This window comes from Urtica dioica, chromosome 9 (assembly GCF_054948205.1).
Source record: "Urtica dioica subsp. dioica isolate 48M chromosome 9, U.dioica_male_clone48M_v1_H2, whole genome shotgun sequence".
Lineage (NCBI taxonomy): Eukaryota > Viridiplantae > Streptophyta > Magnoliopsida > Rosales > Urticaceae > Urtica > Urtica dioica.
Genome location: NC_142764.1, coordinates 27,305,163 through 27,324,841, shown reverse-complemented (window position 1 = coordinate 27,324,841; position 19,679 = coordinate 27,305,163). Strand labels below are relative to the sequence as shown.

Sequence of the window (19,679 nt, the reverse complement as noted above, 5' to 3'; positions counted from 1 at the left end):
AATCAGGACTAAGCGGCCCGGGCCTGTATTTGCATTTATGTATATATACATAAATTACTTGATGCTGACGTATTTCAGAAAGGAAAACTGTATTATTGACGTATTTGCATAAAACGAAATTGGACCACGAAATTGACGGCTTGCCCCGATGCTTTGGTGAAGGAGCCAATACAATCGAGGATCGACCGACTTTCCGCGGCCTTGGCTCTAAAGAACAGGTGCGAGATTGAGGGGCTCCGTCTTGAAATTTGGATCCCATGTATGTCCCCGGTATGAACCTGTGAGTGGAGGAGCGACGAGAACCCTTGTGAGCATAAAAGGAATAAATAAGGGGATAATGGGTCACCTTGGCGGAGGCCCCGGGAGGCGGCCTTTGAGAACTCATTTGGAACCGGACATGCATTTCCCATGTTTTCATTGGTTAATTATATGAAAATAACGAAAAGTGATTATACAAAATGACGACATAAATATCTATTGTTTTCGACGGAATACACTTAATTTTTTTTTTAAGGCTAAAATACTTATTGTTTACTTTTGATTCCACCGTTACTACCTATCCCAAATGAACGGTCCAAAATTAACGGTCATTTAATTTCTTATTATTAATTATAATAATCTGATAAAATAACATTTAAAACAAAAAAAATAATTATAATAAAAAATGTAACACACAAAATAATTAAATCTCTCTCTCTCTCTCCATCTTCCGTTCTTTTTCTCGTCTGTTTTTTTTTTCTTATCACCTTCCTTGCTTTTACTTTTTCATTAATTCTTTCTTTTGCTTTATAAAAAAATCCTTATAATTTTTTCAGTCCATCTCTGAATCAAACCGTCCCTGGCACGATTCATCGTCACCGAATCGTCTCTAGCGTACGCCATAACCTATGGCTTGGAGGCGCTGTTGGATGGACTCTTGGTTTAGAAAGGAAGGCGCGGTGATGTTCTATTTTATTATTATGACTAATAATTATTATTGCAATTTCATGAATTGAAAAATAAATTTTGTGTTTTTTTTACAATATGAAATTTTACCACTTAGTTTGTCTAATTGATTTCTCATCCAAGCTTCACAAAGAAATTAAGCAAACAGAGAATATTTTTTTTTTCTTATTTGATTGGCACAATTGGTACTTTATAGTTTATTTGGAGTTGTAATGATGTTTTTTTTATACCCTCCCTCTCTGCCTGTCCACCATTGCACGAGCAGTCTCCTCCCTCTTCTGTTCAGAGAATTGGCGGCGGATTTCGTGAGCGCATCGCAGTCCGAGAGCTCGACAGGGATGGTCATGGCCGTGAGGTCATCGAAGTCCTTCAAAGTGAGATAATTAAAAGACGCGCTCTATTAAGGATGATGACGGCGGGGGTTCCATATTCGGCGGTGTTGAGCCGACCCGAAGATAATTAAAAGAGGAATCGTGGGTTTTTCTTTTTATTATAATAATTGAGTTTTATTTATTTTCTCTACTCTTGTTTTAACTTTTTAATTTATTTTTTAATTTTTAAAATTTCAGATTGTGACACGTGTCATTCCGTTAAAGATAACGGCGTAGGTAATAACGGTGGAATTGAAAGTAAACAATAAGTATTTTAACCGTCGAAAAAAAAAACATTTAAATGTATTTAAATCGAAAATAATAAGTATTTTTTTTCAAGTAATTATTTCTTCTATAACTATAACCGCGAATAATATGTTGTTTACATTTATAAATTAAACCATGACGTATTTTGCTAGCTGGTCAATCTTTACAACATCTTATTCTTTTCCCCCTTTTTTCTCTCTTTCTTTTAAGGGGATTTGCATGCATGTGCATGTGGGAGGAAATCCAAACCCCTTTTTTTACTTAAAGAGACATGCTTTTGCAAAAGTCATATAATTTGGTGTATAATAGGACGCACCATGGGAAAGAGGTCTGTATAGGTAAACTAAAATTAAAATACAAGAATGGAAAAGAAAGTGAATGCATACATGGCTCTAGTTTGACATTTGCACATGTATTTGTTTGCCCTTAAACAGATATCAAATTAGCCTTTATTCTACCCTTAAATGGTGTGGGTTGGAAAAATTGCACAATTATAACCGACCCATATTACAATTGTGAGGCCATGTCGGAAGTATAATAATTGATCTATAATATGAACTATGAAGTATATTCTTTAGTAAAAATTAATAAAGTAGGGCACGTGAGTCCATATATAGTGTTCCTAATTTAAGCTTTATTTGCACCGAAGCTTATCATGATAGATAAGATAAGCCGATTTTTGGAGAGAGAGAGAGAGAGAGAGAGAGTAGAACTGTAGAAGGAAAATAATAATATTAAAAAAAACAAAGAAAAAAAAAACTGACAACTGTTTTAGTTATAGAAGAAGTGCTCTAGATATGTTTGAAATAGGAATAATAGCTTCGTTATCAACTTTTACTTTCATTCTGTGTGGTGGGTACTGTTTCTCTGCCGCAATATGGCCTATTGTTTTCTTATCTAATATATATTATATATATGGCCTATTATGGTTCATGTACAGTTTCAATTATTAAGCTTGTGATGACCTTCTACTTTATCTTTTCTTATCTAGAGTAACATAACCGGACAAAAAACTAAATTAAATAAGCAGATATGGAAAAAAGAAAAAAAAAAGGTCTACGTTTTATTTCTCAACTTTACATGCAAAATAGAATGTGAATGCGTAAGTCACTAGATTTTATTTATATAAACAAAAAAGTATAACGTAACTATAAATCGAGATGTGGCTAATAAGCGAATGAAGGAAAAAAAAAATATTATCTCCCCTTAATTACCCCTCTCACTTCTTATAATATGGTTCTTCAAAAAAAAATATCTTAGCATATGGGATATAGAAAAGTTTATGTTATAGATTAAGATAAGGTATATCAAGTATAAACTTTTAGCATTAGCTAGCAAGCACTAATATATATATATATATATATATATATATATATATATATATATATATATATATATATATGTATGTGTGTGTGTGTGTGTGTGTATGCAGGGACAAGCCATAAAAATATCTAGAGAGAGGGGCTAATATTCATTATTATAATTTTTAAATAACAATTATAATTATTGATACACAAAATTATCCTAAAATAGTACATATGGATAAAATTCTCAAGAAAATAAGGGTTTGAAAACATTTAAAAAATATCGTGAAAAATATTTTTTTTATATATTTATTTAATTAAATGTCCGTAAACATGAAATGCTTGTCACTAATGGGAAACAAAAGCATTTTTGTTGTAGTGATTATACGTTTGTGTTTACCCACATAATAATATGTTTGAGTGTGTTTCCATTTGTATCATTTTTTTTTTGTTTTGAACTGGACATATATGTGCTAATTTTTTATTTAGAAGCTTACAGTCTATAGTGGCTTGAACTAAAAAAAATTGAGATGAGCTATATAGAAGCACCATACTAGGATATTGTGACGACCCGACTTTTCGGACCGTCTTACTTCTACTTGTTTTCTAAACTTTAATAATTTCTTATAGAAAAATTGGAGGAATTTTTTTTTTTAAACACATCATACATAGGTGAACCAAAATTTTAAAGATTTTAAAAAGAAACAAAAGCATTAAAGAAACATATAGATTGCATTTCAAAATATCTTGAGAAGTACTTGACGAAAACATAAAATATGAGATACCGATTTTAAACCAAAGATAGTAGCAAAGTAAAACGTAATCCATAAAATAACTTTCAACGAACTAGAAAACCGTAGCTTGTAGCGGAAAACATATTTCTTAATAAAGAAAACAAAACCATCAAATTTATTTCTTAATAACTTATAGCGGAAGACTTATTTCGTGAATGGAAACCATGACCCGCCCTCTCGCTATCGACGCCGCTAGTCCACCCTACTCAGTTCTTTGCGAGTTGTTTACCTACAACACAGACGCATAATTTTTTTCAAAAAGATGAGCTTACGCTCAGCGAGAATAATATAAAGCTCACAAAATAAAGTAATGCAATGCATGAATCGTTTATTAGTATTTTGAAACTACTCGGTAACTTGATCTTTCTTTTCTGGATTCTATCAACTTTTAGTTCGGGGTGCCCCTAGGGTAGTCGTATCAATTTCAGTGCACACTTTAGATATACGAAGTGATGGGGGTTATAAAGTCCCACACTTCGCTCTATCTTTTAAACTTATTAGGGCCTCGGCCCGAGAAATTTCCCCATTAGAGCCTCGGCCCGGGAAACTTCTCCTTAATACCTCTCGAGGCGATACGACTCCCTTGCTTATCTCTATCTTTTCGCTTTTAAGATAACATTACATACTGATATGACATGTACATAAAAACTTTCAAACATATGCTCATACAATACATGACTAAAAAAAAATATAAACCATGTACATTCTAAAAAAAAACCTACTTTAACTTAACGCTTTATAGTTGACCAAACATATCCAACTACTACAAACAATCACGCAATCAAATAAAGAAATACATACTCAAGCATATAAAGCTATAAAAAAAACCATATCATGAATCACAAAACATCATTTAAATTTTGAACTAATCTGTGTTGTAGTGAGATTATTCTCACCTGGATATCGGGAGTTACGATCGTAGATCGTCGAAGGAATTGTACGCTCTAAGAGAATTGGAACCTAATCGGAATAAAAGACTATTGGGATCAGCTGAGAAAAGTATTCAAGACATATTTTAGGTTCTGGAAATTTTCAGAAACGAGATTAGACGCGAAATTACTAGAATACCCATGGCTATTAGGGTTTCGGGAAAAAAACTAACATTCTGGAAAATTCTGGAAAAATTCTAGAAAATCTGAAATAATATTTTAAAAATAAAACTCTGAATCGACAAAGTCATAATTAGTTTTTAAATTTTAGAAAAGACAAAAATAACGAAATACTAAAATATTAGGATTTACTTTGGCAAAATCCTGATCTGCGCAATGAATTTGTAACGCTTGTAAAATAGATCAAAGTGATCCGAAAATTATGAAATTAATTTTTTTGAATATATGACATACATAAATAAACGTTACAAGAAGAATTGCATTAAAACAATCAACGTAACTGAATTGGTAAGCGTCTAAAAATTGATTTTGAAAATTTGTCAAAACTGTAAAACTGGTACGCGCACTAATCGGACTTTAATCAGAAAATATTCTATATTTTATAAAAATATTTTTCGATTAAGGATTTAGATAGAAGACATCTAAACCTAACTTTTCCAAAAAGAATTGATGCAAAATCACGATTTTTGAAACCACGGTAAGCGTATGAAAATTAGGTTTTGATAAAATCCGAACCAGAAACCCTTTGTTAATCTAAAAACTCACAAAAAAATCACAAACAATATAGCAATTAATTTCAGAAGACCACAAATTACATACCTAATTTTCTCAGTAGTGATGGAAGATAAAACCTTAGCGCTCTTAAAACTAAAACAAAAAATATGAATGATCTTTTTGTTTGGTGGCTAGGGTTTTTTTTTTTTTTTGAAGGGGGAAGAAATCGGTGAAAGGAGAGTTATGAGCGAGAGAGAGGATTTGAGCGTGTGTTTTATGTGATGGAGAAAGAAAAACCTAATATAATATAATAAATAGCCTAACTGAAACCCTGTAGTATTAATATGGTATATATCTATTGATCTTATTTTATTTTTAAAAATAAAATAACGTGGATATCTGCCACGATATCCCAAAAATTTGGGCTTAGATCAGTTTTTTTTTTTTTTTTTTTTTTTAAATGAACGCAAGATTCTTCACAGAAAAGTAGTACATATCTATATATTTATTGCTTATTCACCAATACATACATATAAAACTAAACTCCTTGATTAACTTTTCTATGAAAACTCAACAACTGTATAATCCTATAAAAAGACATATTAAAATCATAAACGTAACTACATATAAACATATCTATCAAATTAAATATATACATATATATATATATATGTGTTGTTATATATAAAAAAATTACTTACGTTATTCTATATATATATATATTAGCACTCCAAAAAGAGAGAAAAATAAAATTAAATCTTCCCCTAAATTTCCAAAAAGAAAAAAAATAATAATATCTTAAAACAAAAATCTAGGGTTTCACAGATATATAATCATAATTAGCAATATATATAGTATCAATTAGTGACTTTTAAAATCATATGTTTTAAATTTTCTGATAAAATAATGTTTTTAATGAAGTTCAAGGATATCAAGAATACTCATAGGAATGGAAAGAGTAGACAAAACTGTTTCTTTCACGGGTTTAACAACGAGAAATTTCTCTTTGAGTTGAGAAATTTCACATTATAGACCTCAACACTATAAAAATATCGTAATTAGACTCTTTATTTTGAAAATATCTAAAATTGAACTTTTTGTCTATTTTTTCTGATAAAAATGCCCCAAAATCAATAAAACCTTGTTTCCGTTATTGATCACATTTCTCTCCCACTAATCATCCATAACCATTGCAATGCATCTCTAACCATCCCTAACCATCTTAATATTTAGTCATTGAAACCATCTTTAGTCATCCAAACCCTCCCTAACCATCTTTAATTGTCATCTTAAAAGTTAAAACAGTTCTAACCACTCTAACCAATATCGCAAGCCATCCCAACCCTTTCTAACAATTGCTATCTATTGCAAAAATGTTTAAATTTCATCGCAACTTTAATGAAATTCAACTAAATTCTAGATTTTTGAATGTTGAATCTAATCCTAAGTCAAAATAGCAATGTAACGTAATCTAGACTGATTCATAATTAATAAACAAGTGAACTTACCCATTCTCTTAAACTTCAATCCTCGAAATCCACGCTTTTTAAGAGAAAACGAGATTTAGAGTGAGAGAGAAGTAAGAAAATTAATATATATATATATATACTTTAAATGTATTTTTGTCCAAAAAATGAACAAAAACAAGTTTTAGATATTTTTTAAACAACGAGTTCAATCATATGATATCGTACTGATTCAAAGATTTAGAATATGAAATTTTTCTTAAAAAGCGCGTATGATTTTACTAGCTTTCTGCTTAATATTTCTCTAAACTTGGTAAATTTGTTGCTTTCTCCTTCGCAAGTTGCCAAGTACATTTGCTTAACTCATAGATATCCTCTAAAAAGCCTTGGGGAAATGAGTAAGTTTATTTTTTAGAACAGAAAAAAAAAATGATCTAAAAGAAGTTAAATTTGTTTGAATTTTCCTGTCTATGATCACACGTGAGGGCTTTTTTTTTTTTTTTTTTTTTATAAGAAGATAAAGCTACAATAAACTTCTATAAACTAAAAGCGTGATAACTATTGTACGTGCTCTGGCTAATTTTTCAGAGCCCTAACACATGCATTTGTATCACGACGTATTGATTAAAAGGATTTTTAACATAAATTTTCTCCTACGATACCTCGAGACAAATTTCTAGGGCACCTAGTTTTTTTTTTATTAAATGGAGATTTCTGGGACAAGTGCAATTACCAAAAGAACCCTAGAACCAGACTTGACTCACATAACTAGGAATCGAAATGAACAGCACTACCTCCTTATACTCGATGATCACAATCACAAACTTACTAAAATTAATTAAAACAGTTCGAACAAACGAAACCAAGAGTCGAGATTCCATGTCACGACGAATACACGAGATTCTATATGAAGGGGTAGTTCCCCTCTCAATTGGATGCGTATACTTTATTAATTAGTCACAATAAAGAGCTATTATTTTTTCAACTCTCTTTCACAGATTGCAACGTGGCTTCACCAAGAAGGCAACACATGATGATATTTGCGTTTATTTTTTTCTTTTCTCGCCTGTCTCCTCTTCTGCGGTTTTTTTTTATTATTATTATTTTGTTTTATAATAAGGTACCCTTTACATATATATGTTGCTAACATTTAATAGTTTAACTATTTCTTGCATAAAAAAGGTCTATGACATCTATTTTGAACATGTATAAGTCTCTTGAAAAAAGTAACCCGTCAAGTGTTTGATAAATATGTTCTATATATGCTCAATGCCTGTTGAGGGAAAGGTTTTTTTTTAGATTACACATGTATGGAATTAATTATTCAATGTGTATCGTTCACATCATTTAGGAGATATATTTCCACCATTTGTGCCGCGAAAATTGTTGTATTCATCATCATCGATGTAAGTGAGCTCAAATACTAGTCAAGCCCTTATATTTCAGGTTAATCTCTTGGATTCCGTGTAAAAATGTTCACAATTTTTTTTAGGAGTTTTAATATATCTCTCTACATTTGCAAATCTATCATTCCTGGGACTTTAAAAGCAGGGAGTTAAGCTTCTCATTTTTTATATATTAAATTTAATGTATTCTCATTGCTTGTAGTATTTCTATATATGCTTTGTGCTCTAGTTTTGTTGAAAGAGAGTCTCCATCGCTGCAAAGCTTGTTGACATGTGGCAATCCCTCGCTGCCACATCGGTGACTTAACCGCCGCTATGTGCACAACGCTTTTGCCTCTCACTCAATCTCCGAGGTTCTTCTTATTAATTTAGTTTTGTTTTTCAGATTCTTTAATGCTATTTTCTTTAGATTGAGTACATGAGAATTGCTGTGCTATAGAGCTAATGACTATCTTGTTTTAAATTGGGATAAGACTCTCGTGTGGTCCTAAACCCTTGTGTTCGAATTTTTTTTACAATAACTCTTGATCATAGAATTTGTATATAGATTCTTTAATTATATCATGAGATTTATCAATTTCATGTTGTGATTTAGGTAAGGCTATGTCCATCAACTACCAAGCCATTGCTCTGATCGTCAACAAAGTTCTCAACGGCTTCAATTGTCTTAAGATTTCCAATTTGATCACGTTTTTTTTTTTTCTTTTTGTGATCCTTTTATCCATTTTTGTATGTGTGTGTATTTTTGGATTTGGAATACCATTAGTAAGTTATTGAAAAGAAAATAAATACAGTTTATCTCCGTGCCGCGGCTGGAAGTTTTTAAAATATAAAGCAACTAGCATACACGACAGTTATAAACTGTCATGCAATGACTTTTGTCGCGGCGGATGAACGGTTTTATAGTCATTGCACGACAGTTTTAAACTATCGTGTAAACACTTTGTACGACAGTTACAAGCTTACACAACATAGATTTGCACGACACCTTTCGTGTAAGCCTTGCATGACAGTTTTAAATTGTCGTGCAAACCCAAATTTATGCTAATGACGTGTATACACATGATCAAGGTTCTAAATATCGGCGATATATAGGGATATATCGCCGATATATCCGTTTTTTTGAAGGCTCGGTAAAAAAACTGATATAACAGCCTAAATATCGTTTTCTTCCCGATATACCGTTTTTCTAAAAAAACTTCCTACAACAGCCAAAAACATAAAAGTTATTCCTGAAATACCTATTTTTATAGCTCTAAACAGGTCCAAAATTTAAACTTGAGTTCTTAGGAATATGAAGACTCATTATTGCTTATTAAAATTCATAGAACTACATATGAAGTGATTTTTTTTAAATGTAAAACAAATTCCTACAACAGCCAAAACAGAAAAGTTATTCCTGAAATACCTATTTACATAGCTCTAAACAGGCCCAAAATTTAAACTTGAGTTCTTGGGAAGATGAAGACTCATTATTGCTTATTAAAATTCATAGAACTACATATTTTTATATGGAGTGATTTTTTAAAATTTATTAATTTCATAATAAGGTGAATTTTATTGTTAGCTAAATAAATGTTATATATTCATTCATTACGTATATTTATAGATATAAATATACGTATATATCTATATAGATATGTTATATATATATATATATATATATATATCTATTTAAAATATAATTGTTATATGTATCATTAAATTATATATACATTTTATATATTTTTATAGGATTTCTGCCGATATATCCGTCGGTATCCGATATATCATCGATATAATCGGTAGTCGGTATTTAAATTGTTATAGAATATCCGTCGATATATTCATCGATACTCGATATATCCGTAAAATCAGAACCTCGGTATGGGTATCGGTATCGATATTTTAAACCTTGCACATGATAATGTAAGAAACTCAACAAACTATGAGAGGTCTATATAAATAAAATAGATGAGCTCAAGCAACCATATGATGTTTTTAAACAAATTATGATACATATACATACTCATATATATTTAAATTGATATATATATACCACAAATGTAATTTAAATAAAATACGACGTAAATAAACACATAAAAACAACTACGTTTAATTTTATTAAAACCTCATATATGATTTATTCATCCATACATATTAAGAAAAAATATAGCATATGAAATCATATATATTAGCCGTCATTATTATTTTGTATAAAAAATTAGAGAAATTTATCTAATCTATAATATTATATACTCGTACAGTCGTACTAATTTAGTCCCCTGAAATAATTTTAGAAAAATCTCACGGACTAGAGCACTTGAAGCGTTGAATTTGCAATCTAACCAACATTTTATATATGTTTAAAATCTAGCCTCATTTGACGACGTGATCTCATTAATCCGATAGTATTATTGTCCCTAGTATTTGCATATGACCTAACCTCATTACTAAAATAAACGAAACATTAGCTAGTTCTTTAAAATCAATTTTGTAATTGGCTAAATAGTTAGAACGCTCATATATTTATGGCTTCGTCTCAACCTAAAATAATATGCATGAGTAAACAAAATGTTAGGGGTGTGGAGCATAATTGACGCCAAGATGACGACTGAAGACCTTACGACGATGATTTACGGATCGATCTGTCTATCTGTTAGCTCTAATGTGTTCCCTATAAATATCCTATGCGCCGATGTTTTTTTGTAGAGCGCAAGAGAGTTGTAAACACATTTTCTTTCGATTTGAGGTTTTTAGTGAGAATCTGCAACGACAAAGTTAACGTAACTTTCGCATTGAAAGTGAACCACTATAAATTTGTGTGTGTTAATTTTATTTTTTGCGAATTTTTTTGGTTTTTTTTATATTTTAGATCAGAATTATGTGTCGAATCCTAACACAAAACACTTAGAAAGCTTCTAAAATTGAGATTTATTTTTTGTATGTATAGATTATGAATATAGAGAACTCTGACTCGAAGAACAATAAGATGATTAAAGCAATGATTTTTTTACTATATTGTATCTCTCTTTTGCATTGACGGGTTCATCCAAGGAATCTTAGCAATCAAATGAACGAAGGAAGGAAGGTTCTCGTATGTAGTGGTAATTAACATAAAAAAATTGAGTCACTCCATAGCATATCGGTGTCGTTTTCGACACCGAAAACGACGAGCTTCAAGTTTATCTTAAGCTAAAAAGGCTTGCACTAAAATTCGGGCTTCACACACCATGCCTAACATATAGCAATGTCAATTATTATAGAATATTATTATTATTACTATTATTTTATTCTTACATCACACATGTAGTCAAATACAAATTATTATATTGGATATTTACATAAATATTATAATAAAATCATTTTGTAGAAATTTCTACATAATCGATCATTGAACCCATGCCATCATGCCATATAACGACCTCAATAAAGTAAGTAATAGAGTTGCAGTTGAAATCAATGTGTTTGAAATACCGTACGGGAGAAGAGTATCCTACGTATTATCTCACATCCAGCGTATGTTTATCCTCCCGCGAGATTGGTCAAATCCCGCAGTATTTCTGTAAATGCCGTAAAAAATTCTTAAAATACTATAGATAAAATATTGCAAATTGATTTTTTATTTATTTTCTCAAATACCGCACATTTACCTCATATATCGCAACATTTTAATTTTTAATTTATTTTTTTATATGTATATATATGCGGTACGCTCCAAAACTCACACACTGGCATCGTTTGGCATAGCTTTGTTTTTAAAAAAAGTGCTTTTAGATTCGGTTTTTGAAAAAAACTGTTTTTTTCAAAAACTGATAAGGTGTTTGGTAAACTGTTTATAAAACAGTTGTTGCTGATAACAAAAACTGATTTAGCGTTTGGTAAAATAAATATATTAGAGTAAAAAGACTAAAATAGACATAAAATAAATATTTAACAGTGCTATAGATAATCACGTGAGGATATTAAAGTAATTTTATATCAGATACAAAAACGCTTTTTCTAAAAGCTAAGATTCTTAGCTTTTGTGACTCATGTACAATTTTTAAAATCGTTTTTGAAATTTTTTGTAAAAACTGTTTTACCAAACAGTAAGATTGCAGTTTGGTTTTTGCTAACAGCAAAAACAGGCTTCAAAAAGCTGTGCCAAACACGCCCAGTATCTCACACAGATAGTACGCAAGTTACTAATAAAATTAAAGGTGTGCGTGGTTGCGGTAATTAATACTAGTAACTTGTATTTTAATTTTTAGTTGGAATGTACTATGATTGGGTCAATGTTTTGTATATTAATGAAGAATTTGTAGCAACTAATCAATCATAGCTTTTTTTTTAAGATTTTAGTCAAAGTTTTATTTTATTAAGAAAATAGTCACCAAGTCGAACTAAATTGAATTAATTGTTTTAGTTAATTTAATTTACTTCGGGCCCTATCAAAATAAATTGAATTAACTATTTTAGGCAATTTAATTTATTTCGGTCGGAGCAAAGTAAATTGAATTAATTGTTTTAGTAAATATAATTTACTTCGTTGTGACCGAAATAAAATGAATTGACTGTTTTAGTTAATATAATTTACTTCAGCCTAATGAGCTATTTTTTAATAAAAAAGTAACCGTTTTTTGTAACTTTTTTAAGATTAGCCGCTGAACTTTCTAATTTTTATAAATAATCAATTTTCAATGATAGTTAACCAAATTTCAATAACATTTAATCATATTTTAATAGTTGTTGACCATATTTCAATAACAGTTAATCAGATTTCAATAGTTGTTGACCATATTTCAATAACTATTAACCAAATTTCAATAATTTTTAACCAAATTTCAATAACAATTAACCAGATTTCAATAACAGCTAAGCATATTTCAATAACAGTTAAATAAAATTCAATAGTTATTAACCACATTTTAATAATTGATGATCAGATTTGAATAATTGTTGATTAAATTTATGAAATACGAGAGTATTTTTTTTATCTGAAATATAGATAAACAGTTACTAGTAAAATATGAAAAACGATGCATATTTTAAGTTAATTATGAAATTTTTTTTATAAAACTTTAATTATTTTTCAAAAGCAAAGTGTGATATTAGACTACTGATTTAATTGTTCTTATATTAATCAACTTACTGATATGCAACGCCAATAAAGAACACATCCATAAGTAGTGTCCTGCCAGTTGCGAACAACGGAAACAAGACTTTGGGTACTGAAAATACAAATAGGTCCCACTCACAATTCAATATATTCGACGTGAATAGTAGACCCGTATAGTCAATAAAATCAAACATGTATACGCGCACATCTTAAATAGGCAAAAGCTGATGAAATAGACCATACATGCGGTCACAAATTTGAACATTTATATTGCGTTACAAATTTGAATATATATATATATATATATATATATGTATATATATATATGTATATATCGAACGCCAAAGAAATTTGTGTCCATGGGTTGATGGGCCTACACATTGTTGTCGTGGGAAAGGCCAATCTTGTAGGCTTTCGGTTGCATGTGGCTCTGATTTTTAACACTCAATAACTCGGCCAAAAAAAAGGAAAAAAAAAGAAGCGATTTATACGATCGTATGACTAATTTATATAAAATCCATATCATAGCTATTCAGGCCTTTGACTTAGAATGACAATCCCTATCTCCATCCGTTATAAACATCTGAGGAGGTTAGGCGTATGTTAAAATTTAGACGTTAAAATTTTAGCTTAGTTATTATAGTTCAAATTTAGAGAAAAACTATATGCCTCTCTCTCTCTCTCTCTCTCTCTCTCCATAAGAAAGATTCTGAAGGACATTATTATTGAATGGCCTACCAGACTTTGTGTTTGGTGTATCATAGGGGTGTATGGTCCATAGTCAAAGCTTGGTTCATTTTTAAATTTTTTTTTTTTTTTGGCATAAAAGATATCTCATTTAAATAAAAAAAATCTACTAATGAGCATATTAAAATTAAAATTCCGCAATACTCAATCTACTAGACCAGCCGATAATGGTATCACCTAAGAACCAGCGAGACCTAAGCACATGACTAAACCTACTCGAGATTTTGCGAATATCTCGAGATCCGGGATCGATAAAGTCCCACAAATCTAAGATGGCAACATAAACAGTCACTCAAGCTTATCCAACCAAACCTCGAAAAAGATGGACACCTCCTCAAATTCGACACATGCAGATTAAGCGAAAGTTTCCGGCAAACACTCAAAATATGAGGCAAGCGAACAACTCAAAATCTTCATCTTTCGAGTGTTACTCGGTTTAAAAAAAAATGGTAAAATAGCACGCAATAGTGAGATGAAGGCTTAGCTGACTAGCAACCAAAATAAAATCAAATGTCCCAGTGAGAAGAAATGACCTAATTAAACTAAACAACACATCAAGTAACAAGCAACAATCGGTTTCTCAACTCCCCAGCGCTATCTAGGATTTTTTTCGTACGGACAGAAACTCTGTTTTTGAAGAGTTTTTTGTGTTAGTGTCTATATTTTAGACTTAAAGCTTTGGTTCATGCATACTAGTCAACGGATACGTCAACTCGTCCTTTTATGAGTATTTTTGACGTAACGGTGTCTTATTAACAGCCACTTGATCCAGCTAAGAAATGAGCGATAGACAAACAATCAATTCAGTGAAAAATTTAAAGATTGCAAAAAACTTAATAAGTTTCTATTGATTTAATTATCTACAAACATCCCTCTACAAAACTTTAGTAGGATAGCATGAATAACTACTGTGGCAACATGAAAAATAAATATACAAACTTTCGTATGTATAAGGTATTTGCATGTATAATGAATAATAATAAAAAAAGAATAAATAAACAATAATAATCAAGTCAATTTTTTGAAGCTAGTCCATGAAGTCATTGGATAGCCAAAAATGCAAGTCTTCCAGCGGAGGCAGTTCCATCAACATCGCATCTATACCTTTAAAAGAACACACTCTCGCAAGCATGGGATTATCGTGAACGTCGCATGATTCGCCAATAACATTGGGCCTACCGAGAGTACTGTGGTCCGCAGTAGCAGCAGATGACGATCTCTTTCTCTTGGCGGTACCGTTTTTATAATTATCCTCTCCGGCGAAAACCGTGCCCTGGCTATTGATCCAAGCCACGGAAGAGTCTTTTCCGGTGAGGCTTTGAACCACGGACTTGAAAGTCTTCTCGTCGGCTTTCACGTACTGTGTGTCGATCAACACAATCTTCATGGAATTTTCCATTTTTTAAGCGGGTATATAAGGAATAATTGAAAGAAGAACGTACGATAATCTATGCAGGTAATTTTTATTTTCTATTTTTCCTTTCTTTCTTCTTTTTCTGATAATTCTTCGAAGTGTGAGGGCTTTTATAGTGTTTGGAGAGGGAGAGAGAGAAAGAGATCTTTGGTTGGTGTGTGACGAGTTCACAAATGAGAAAGTGACAAATAAAAACTACGGTAAGGAAGGAAGAGAGAGAGAGAGAGAGAGAGAGAGAGAGAGAGAGAGAGACCAATGATATTTAAAAGTCAAGTCAAAGGGTGCACGATATAATTTTCCAAGGTCCCGGCTTCATGGGCAAGGAAGGATGATAGACCACCCTTTCCTAAACACAGAGTACATTTTTTCATATTGCTTAATTACTTCTATTGATCTGATAATTCCGCAAAATTAAGAACGCACACAAAAGTAACTAATTTTCTTATTTTATATATTTTAGTAATTTTTATAATAAGTTATTATAAATTAACATGAATATTTAAGAAGTTTCGTATCAATTTCTGGGACGATAATTTTTATTAGGGTAATTTTTTTTAAAAGGTACGCATGGGAATGATTAATTCGGTTAAAATCATCACTCGCTATTTTAAATATGCCTTAATATGAAGGTCAAAGATAATTATAAAATTTGACTTGAGATGAGCTAACGCAAAAAAATTCCATCTTGAGAAGGCATATCATAAAACCCACAACAAAATAATGAAAGGACTTAATAAAATTTGTAAGATCATAATTACTTATTTTATTGTTTATTGGGTTTTTGAGATAAAATGCAATCAATAAAAAAATAGATAAATTGAGCTAGATCTATTAAATTAGCACGCAAAGAAATTAAGTTTAGCATAGAGAATTATTTGTTTTTTTTTTTACATTTTTTTAAACCTATTTTCTTTATTTTAACTATCATATAACTTTAAATAATATATACTTTTTAAAGTTCTTAAACATCATACCCTAATGGCAGGTCATCGTCACCAGGTTTCGCTCATCTTTCTAATTTATTTGTCATTTCCCCTTGAGAATTACATGATCAATACTTTTGTTCGAAAGATCATCAGAAGATTCCATTCTGTTTTTTGTTTTTTTTTTTTTTTTTTTTTTTTGCTAGAGAAGATTCCATTCACTTTCCATATTTTGGGGAGAAGTACAAAATTACAAATACAATAATATATTCATGAACCTAAAAAGAAAGAAATAATATATCCATAGTCCACACTAGATTACATTCAGCGCACTTTCGTTTGACGAAATAAATGTCATGTCAATTTGACATCCGTACTCGTCTTTGAAATACATATTTTGGAGGACTAGCTTGAACATTTATTGAGTTGCATTTTCGCTTATATTTGCACCGAGTGCAAGTGCAACAAAACAATTAAAAGCATTAAAAAGAAAAGAAATACTTGACGTGTTTGATATCTTTGAAAAAATGGCCTAAACGTGGTTAAAAGATTCATATAGAGGTCAAGTAAAGTCGTGAAGGAAATTTATTACTTACATAGGACAAAGCAAATGAGAAGATTTTATAAACATATCCATGTCATGTGCCGTGATACGCAAGAAAATTGTGGATAAAATGAAATGTTCGGACGACACTCAAAATAAAACATATACGCGTGGGAGCTAAAAATTCTAACCGGAGGGGTAAACTTGAAAAAAAAAAAAAATTAAGAGCAAATTTAGAAAAATTATATAAATTTAAGCAAAAATTATAAATATTTATAAAAATATAAATTAAAAAATACGATTTTTAAAAGTTAAAAGGGGGCATTGTCCTCCCTGAATTCTATGTAGTTCCGACTTTGTACGCGTTTACTTATAATGGTGTTTTTTTTTTTTTATACTATTGTTATGACTTATGATACTTAAATTACATTCATAAAGAAAAATAATTTAGTATTTATTGGTGTATGATCGTCTTTATTAAAAAAAAAATGAATGAGTTTGAAACATTCAAAACTTAGTTTTAATGAGAGAATATCAAAAGAGAAATGTTTTACATCACTACTCACTACTTTGAACTACCCACTCAAGTGTTGACACGTGGACAAATTTGTCCACGTGTCAACACTTGAGTGGGTAGTTCAAAGTAGTGAGTAGTGTCAAATAGCATTGCTCATCAAAATCAAACCACACTTTTTTTAAAACTGTCCCACTAAAACTCGATAACATTTGGGTTGACCGCAATTATTTCGGTTTGGTTTGTTTTTTTTTATAGTCGTAAGATTGAGTTGAACCAAACTAACCCAATGGTGTTAATCTTTAAATTTTTTTAAGATTGCAAATATTTTATAAGTATGATTGTTAAAAAAATATCATTTTTTAAATAATATTATAATCAAATAAAAATATTTAGTATTATACTTTATTATTTACGAATACATGAAAATTTGGTAATTAAATACCCCGAATCACGTTTTTAACGGCAACAGAAAGAACTTCAAGTAGGTTATTAAAATATATATATATATATATATATATATATATATATATATATCCGAATCAGGTTCTGTATAATGGGAATTCGAAATCTATCACATTAGAATATCTCATTATTAAACTGCAGTTCACATTTTGCTATCCAAATGATGTTTTAAACTGTAGTTCTAAATTCTAATCTATTACGTTTTATTCTAAATTCTAATCTATCAATGTTGATCCAATGACTCGGTAGATTTTTAAGTTCTGTACTTTGCAACTCTAATAGAAAAAGAGATGTCTTTTTTATGAATGATCCAGAATTCAGAGCCACATATCCTGAATGGAAAGTCTCAATTTATAGAGAAATGTGTTATGAACTGCACCAAGTCCATGATAGATTGTTTTCCAAGGATAAACATAACACTGCTCAAAAGAGTTCCAAATGATCAAATGCAAAAACACATCAAGAGCAAGTACAAGAAAACATTCATTCAATATATTATAGTCATAACAACACAGATCACAACAGAAGAGTAAACAAAAACCCGAACAAGCATTTTATGAAGCACATAATTTGGCATACAACTCCTTACCAAACATCCCATTTCTTTCTTTGATTAATAACAAAATAAAAAATTAATTCATTAGGTATATAGGCATATTTTACAGTTTCACATTGCTATATAACCAACGTTTTGTAAATCTTACGTAAATAGCAACGTGTATGTATTTACACGTGTAAATTGACGTAGATATTCCACCATTTTATTTCAATGAAATGACAAACTAGGAATGCCACGTCATCTTTATGATTATTTACTTAAGATTTACGAAACGTTGGTTATATAACAATCTCAAACATTTTAGTAGGCTAATTATCTAATTTTTTATATAAAAAAATAGTCGTAAATAATAATAACCTCTTTGTTTTAGATTTTGTCGATGTCCTCGTCCTCGAACTCGACGAAGTTGTCGTTGTTGATGTCGCCGTCGATGCCTCCGATGATTCCCTCGTTGAGGCGGATTTTCTTGGGGAACTCGCCGTAGGCCTTGAGGAGACGAGCCTCGTCGGGCATGTACTTGAGGATCACATTGGCCTTGTCAGCCTGATAGTCGCGGAGCCCAACGAGGATGATGTCTTCGGGGGCGATCCACACCTTCTTTGTGCATTTTCCCACGGATGTGACTCAGCCTCTTGGTTCTGTCGATGCACATCGACTCGCAACACCCGTTTATGAGCATACGAAGGGCCTCCTTGAACACCAACTCTCTCTTCTCATCGTCTGCCTCGTTCGTTCCTCTCTTCTTGTTATTCCTCCCTTTCCCTTGTTCTTCGGCATGATTTCCTCTTCTTCTTCTTTACTCTACCTTCTCTTTGCCATCAATTTGTGAAAAAAAAAATTATGAAATTGATTCGAAATTTTGATGAATTTGTAGTAATTTAGAACTGATATCGTTCACTAGTGAAGATTATCATAGATGGACACCGAATTCAATAGATGATTCGTATAGACAAGAAGTTAAATGTATTGAATTTTCTGCTGAATATTGAGCCTATAATTGATTATTTCACTCCACACAAAATTGAAAAATGTGATTTAAACAACAACGAATCAAAATTTTGCTGACCAGAACCGATCATTCACTCCTCATGGATGCCTTATTCATAAAAAAAAAATGAAAATTATTATGGTACATACACCGAATTAAAAGATGATTTGTATAGACAAGAAGTTAAGAAGATTGAAATTTATGCTGATTATTAGCAGAGTAAGCGCAGCTGACACTATTGGTCAAGATTACATATTTAGTACATAAAATTTAAGCTGAAAGATGATA

The 19,679-nt window shown here is 30.8% G+C and overlaps 1 protein-coding gene and 1 pseudogene across 1 annotated transcript; both read right to left on the bottom strand.

Annotated features, from left to right (window-relative positions):
* Positions 1-14,860: 14,860 nt before the first annotated feature.
* On the bottom strand, positions 14,861-15,529 carry LOC149386395 (uncharacterized). The gene has a single exon (XM_089627230.1). It carries the CDS (start codon positions 15,381-15,383, stop codon positions 15,012-15,014), a length of 372 nt encoding a protein of 123 aa, XP_089483356.1. The 5' UTR covers positions 15,384-15,529; the 3' UTR covers positions 14,861-15,011.
* A 3,240-nt stretch (positions 15,530-18,769) lies between these two features.
* On the bottom strand, positions 18,770-19,180 carry LOC149386394 (eukaryotic translation initiation factor 1A-like; annotated as a pseudogene).
* Positions 19,181-19,679: the final 499 nt, after the last annotated feature.

Coding starts and splice junctions, on each gene's coding strand:
- LOC149386395 (XM_089627230.1), bottom strand. CDS start 15,383: ATGGAAAATTCCATGAAGATTGTGTTGATCGACACACAGTACGTGAAA.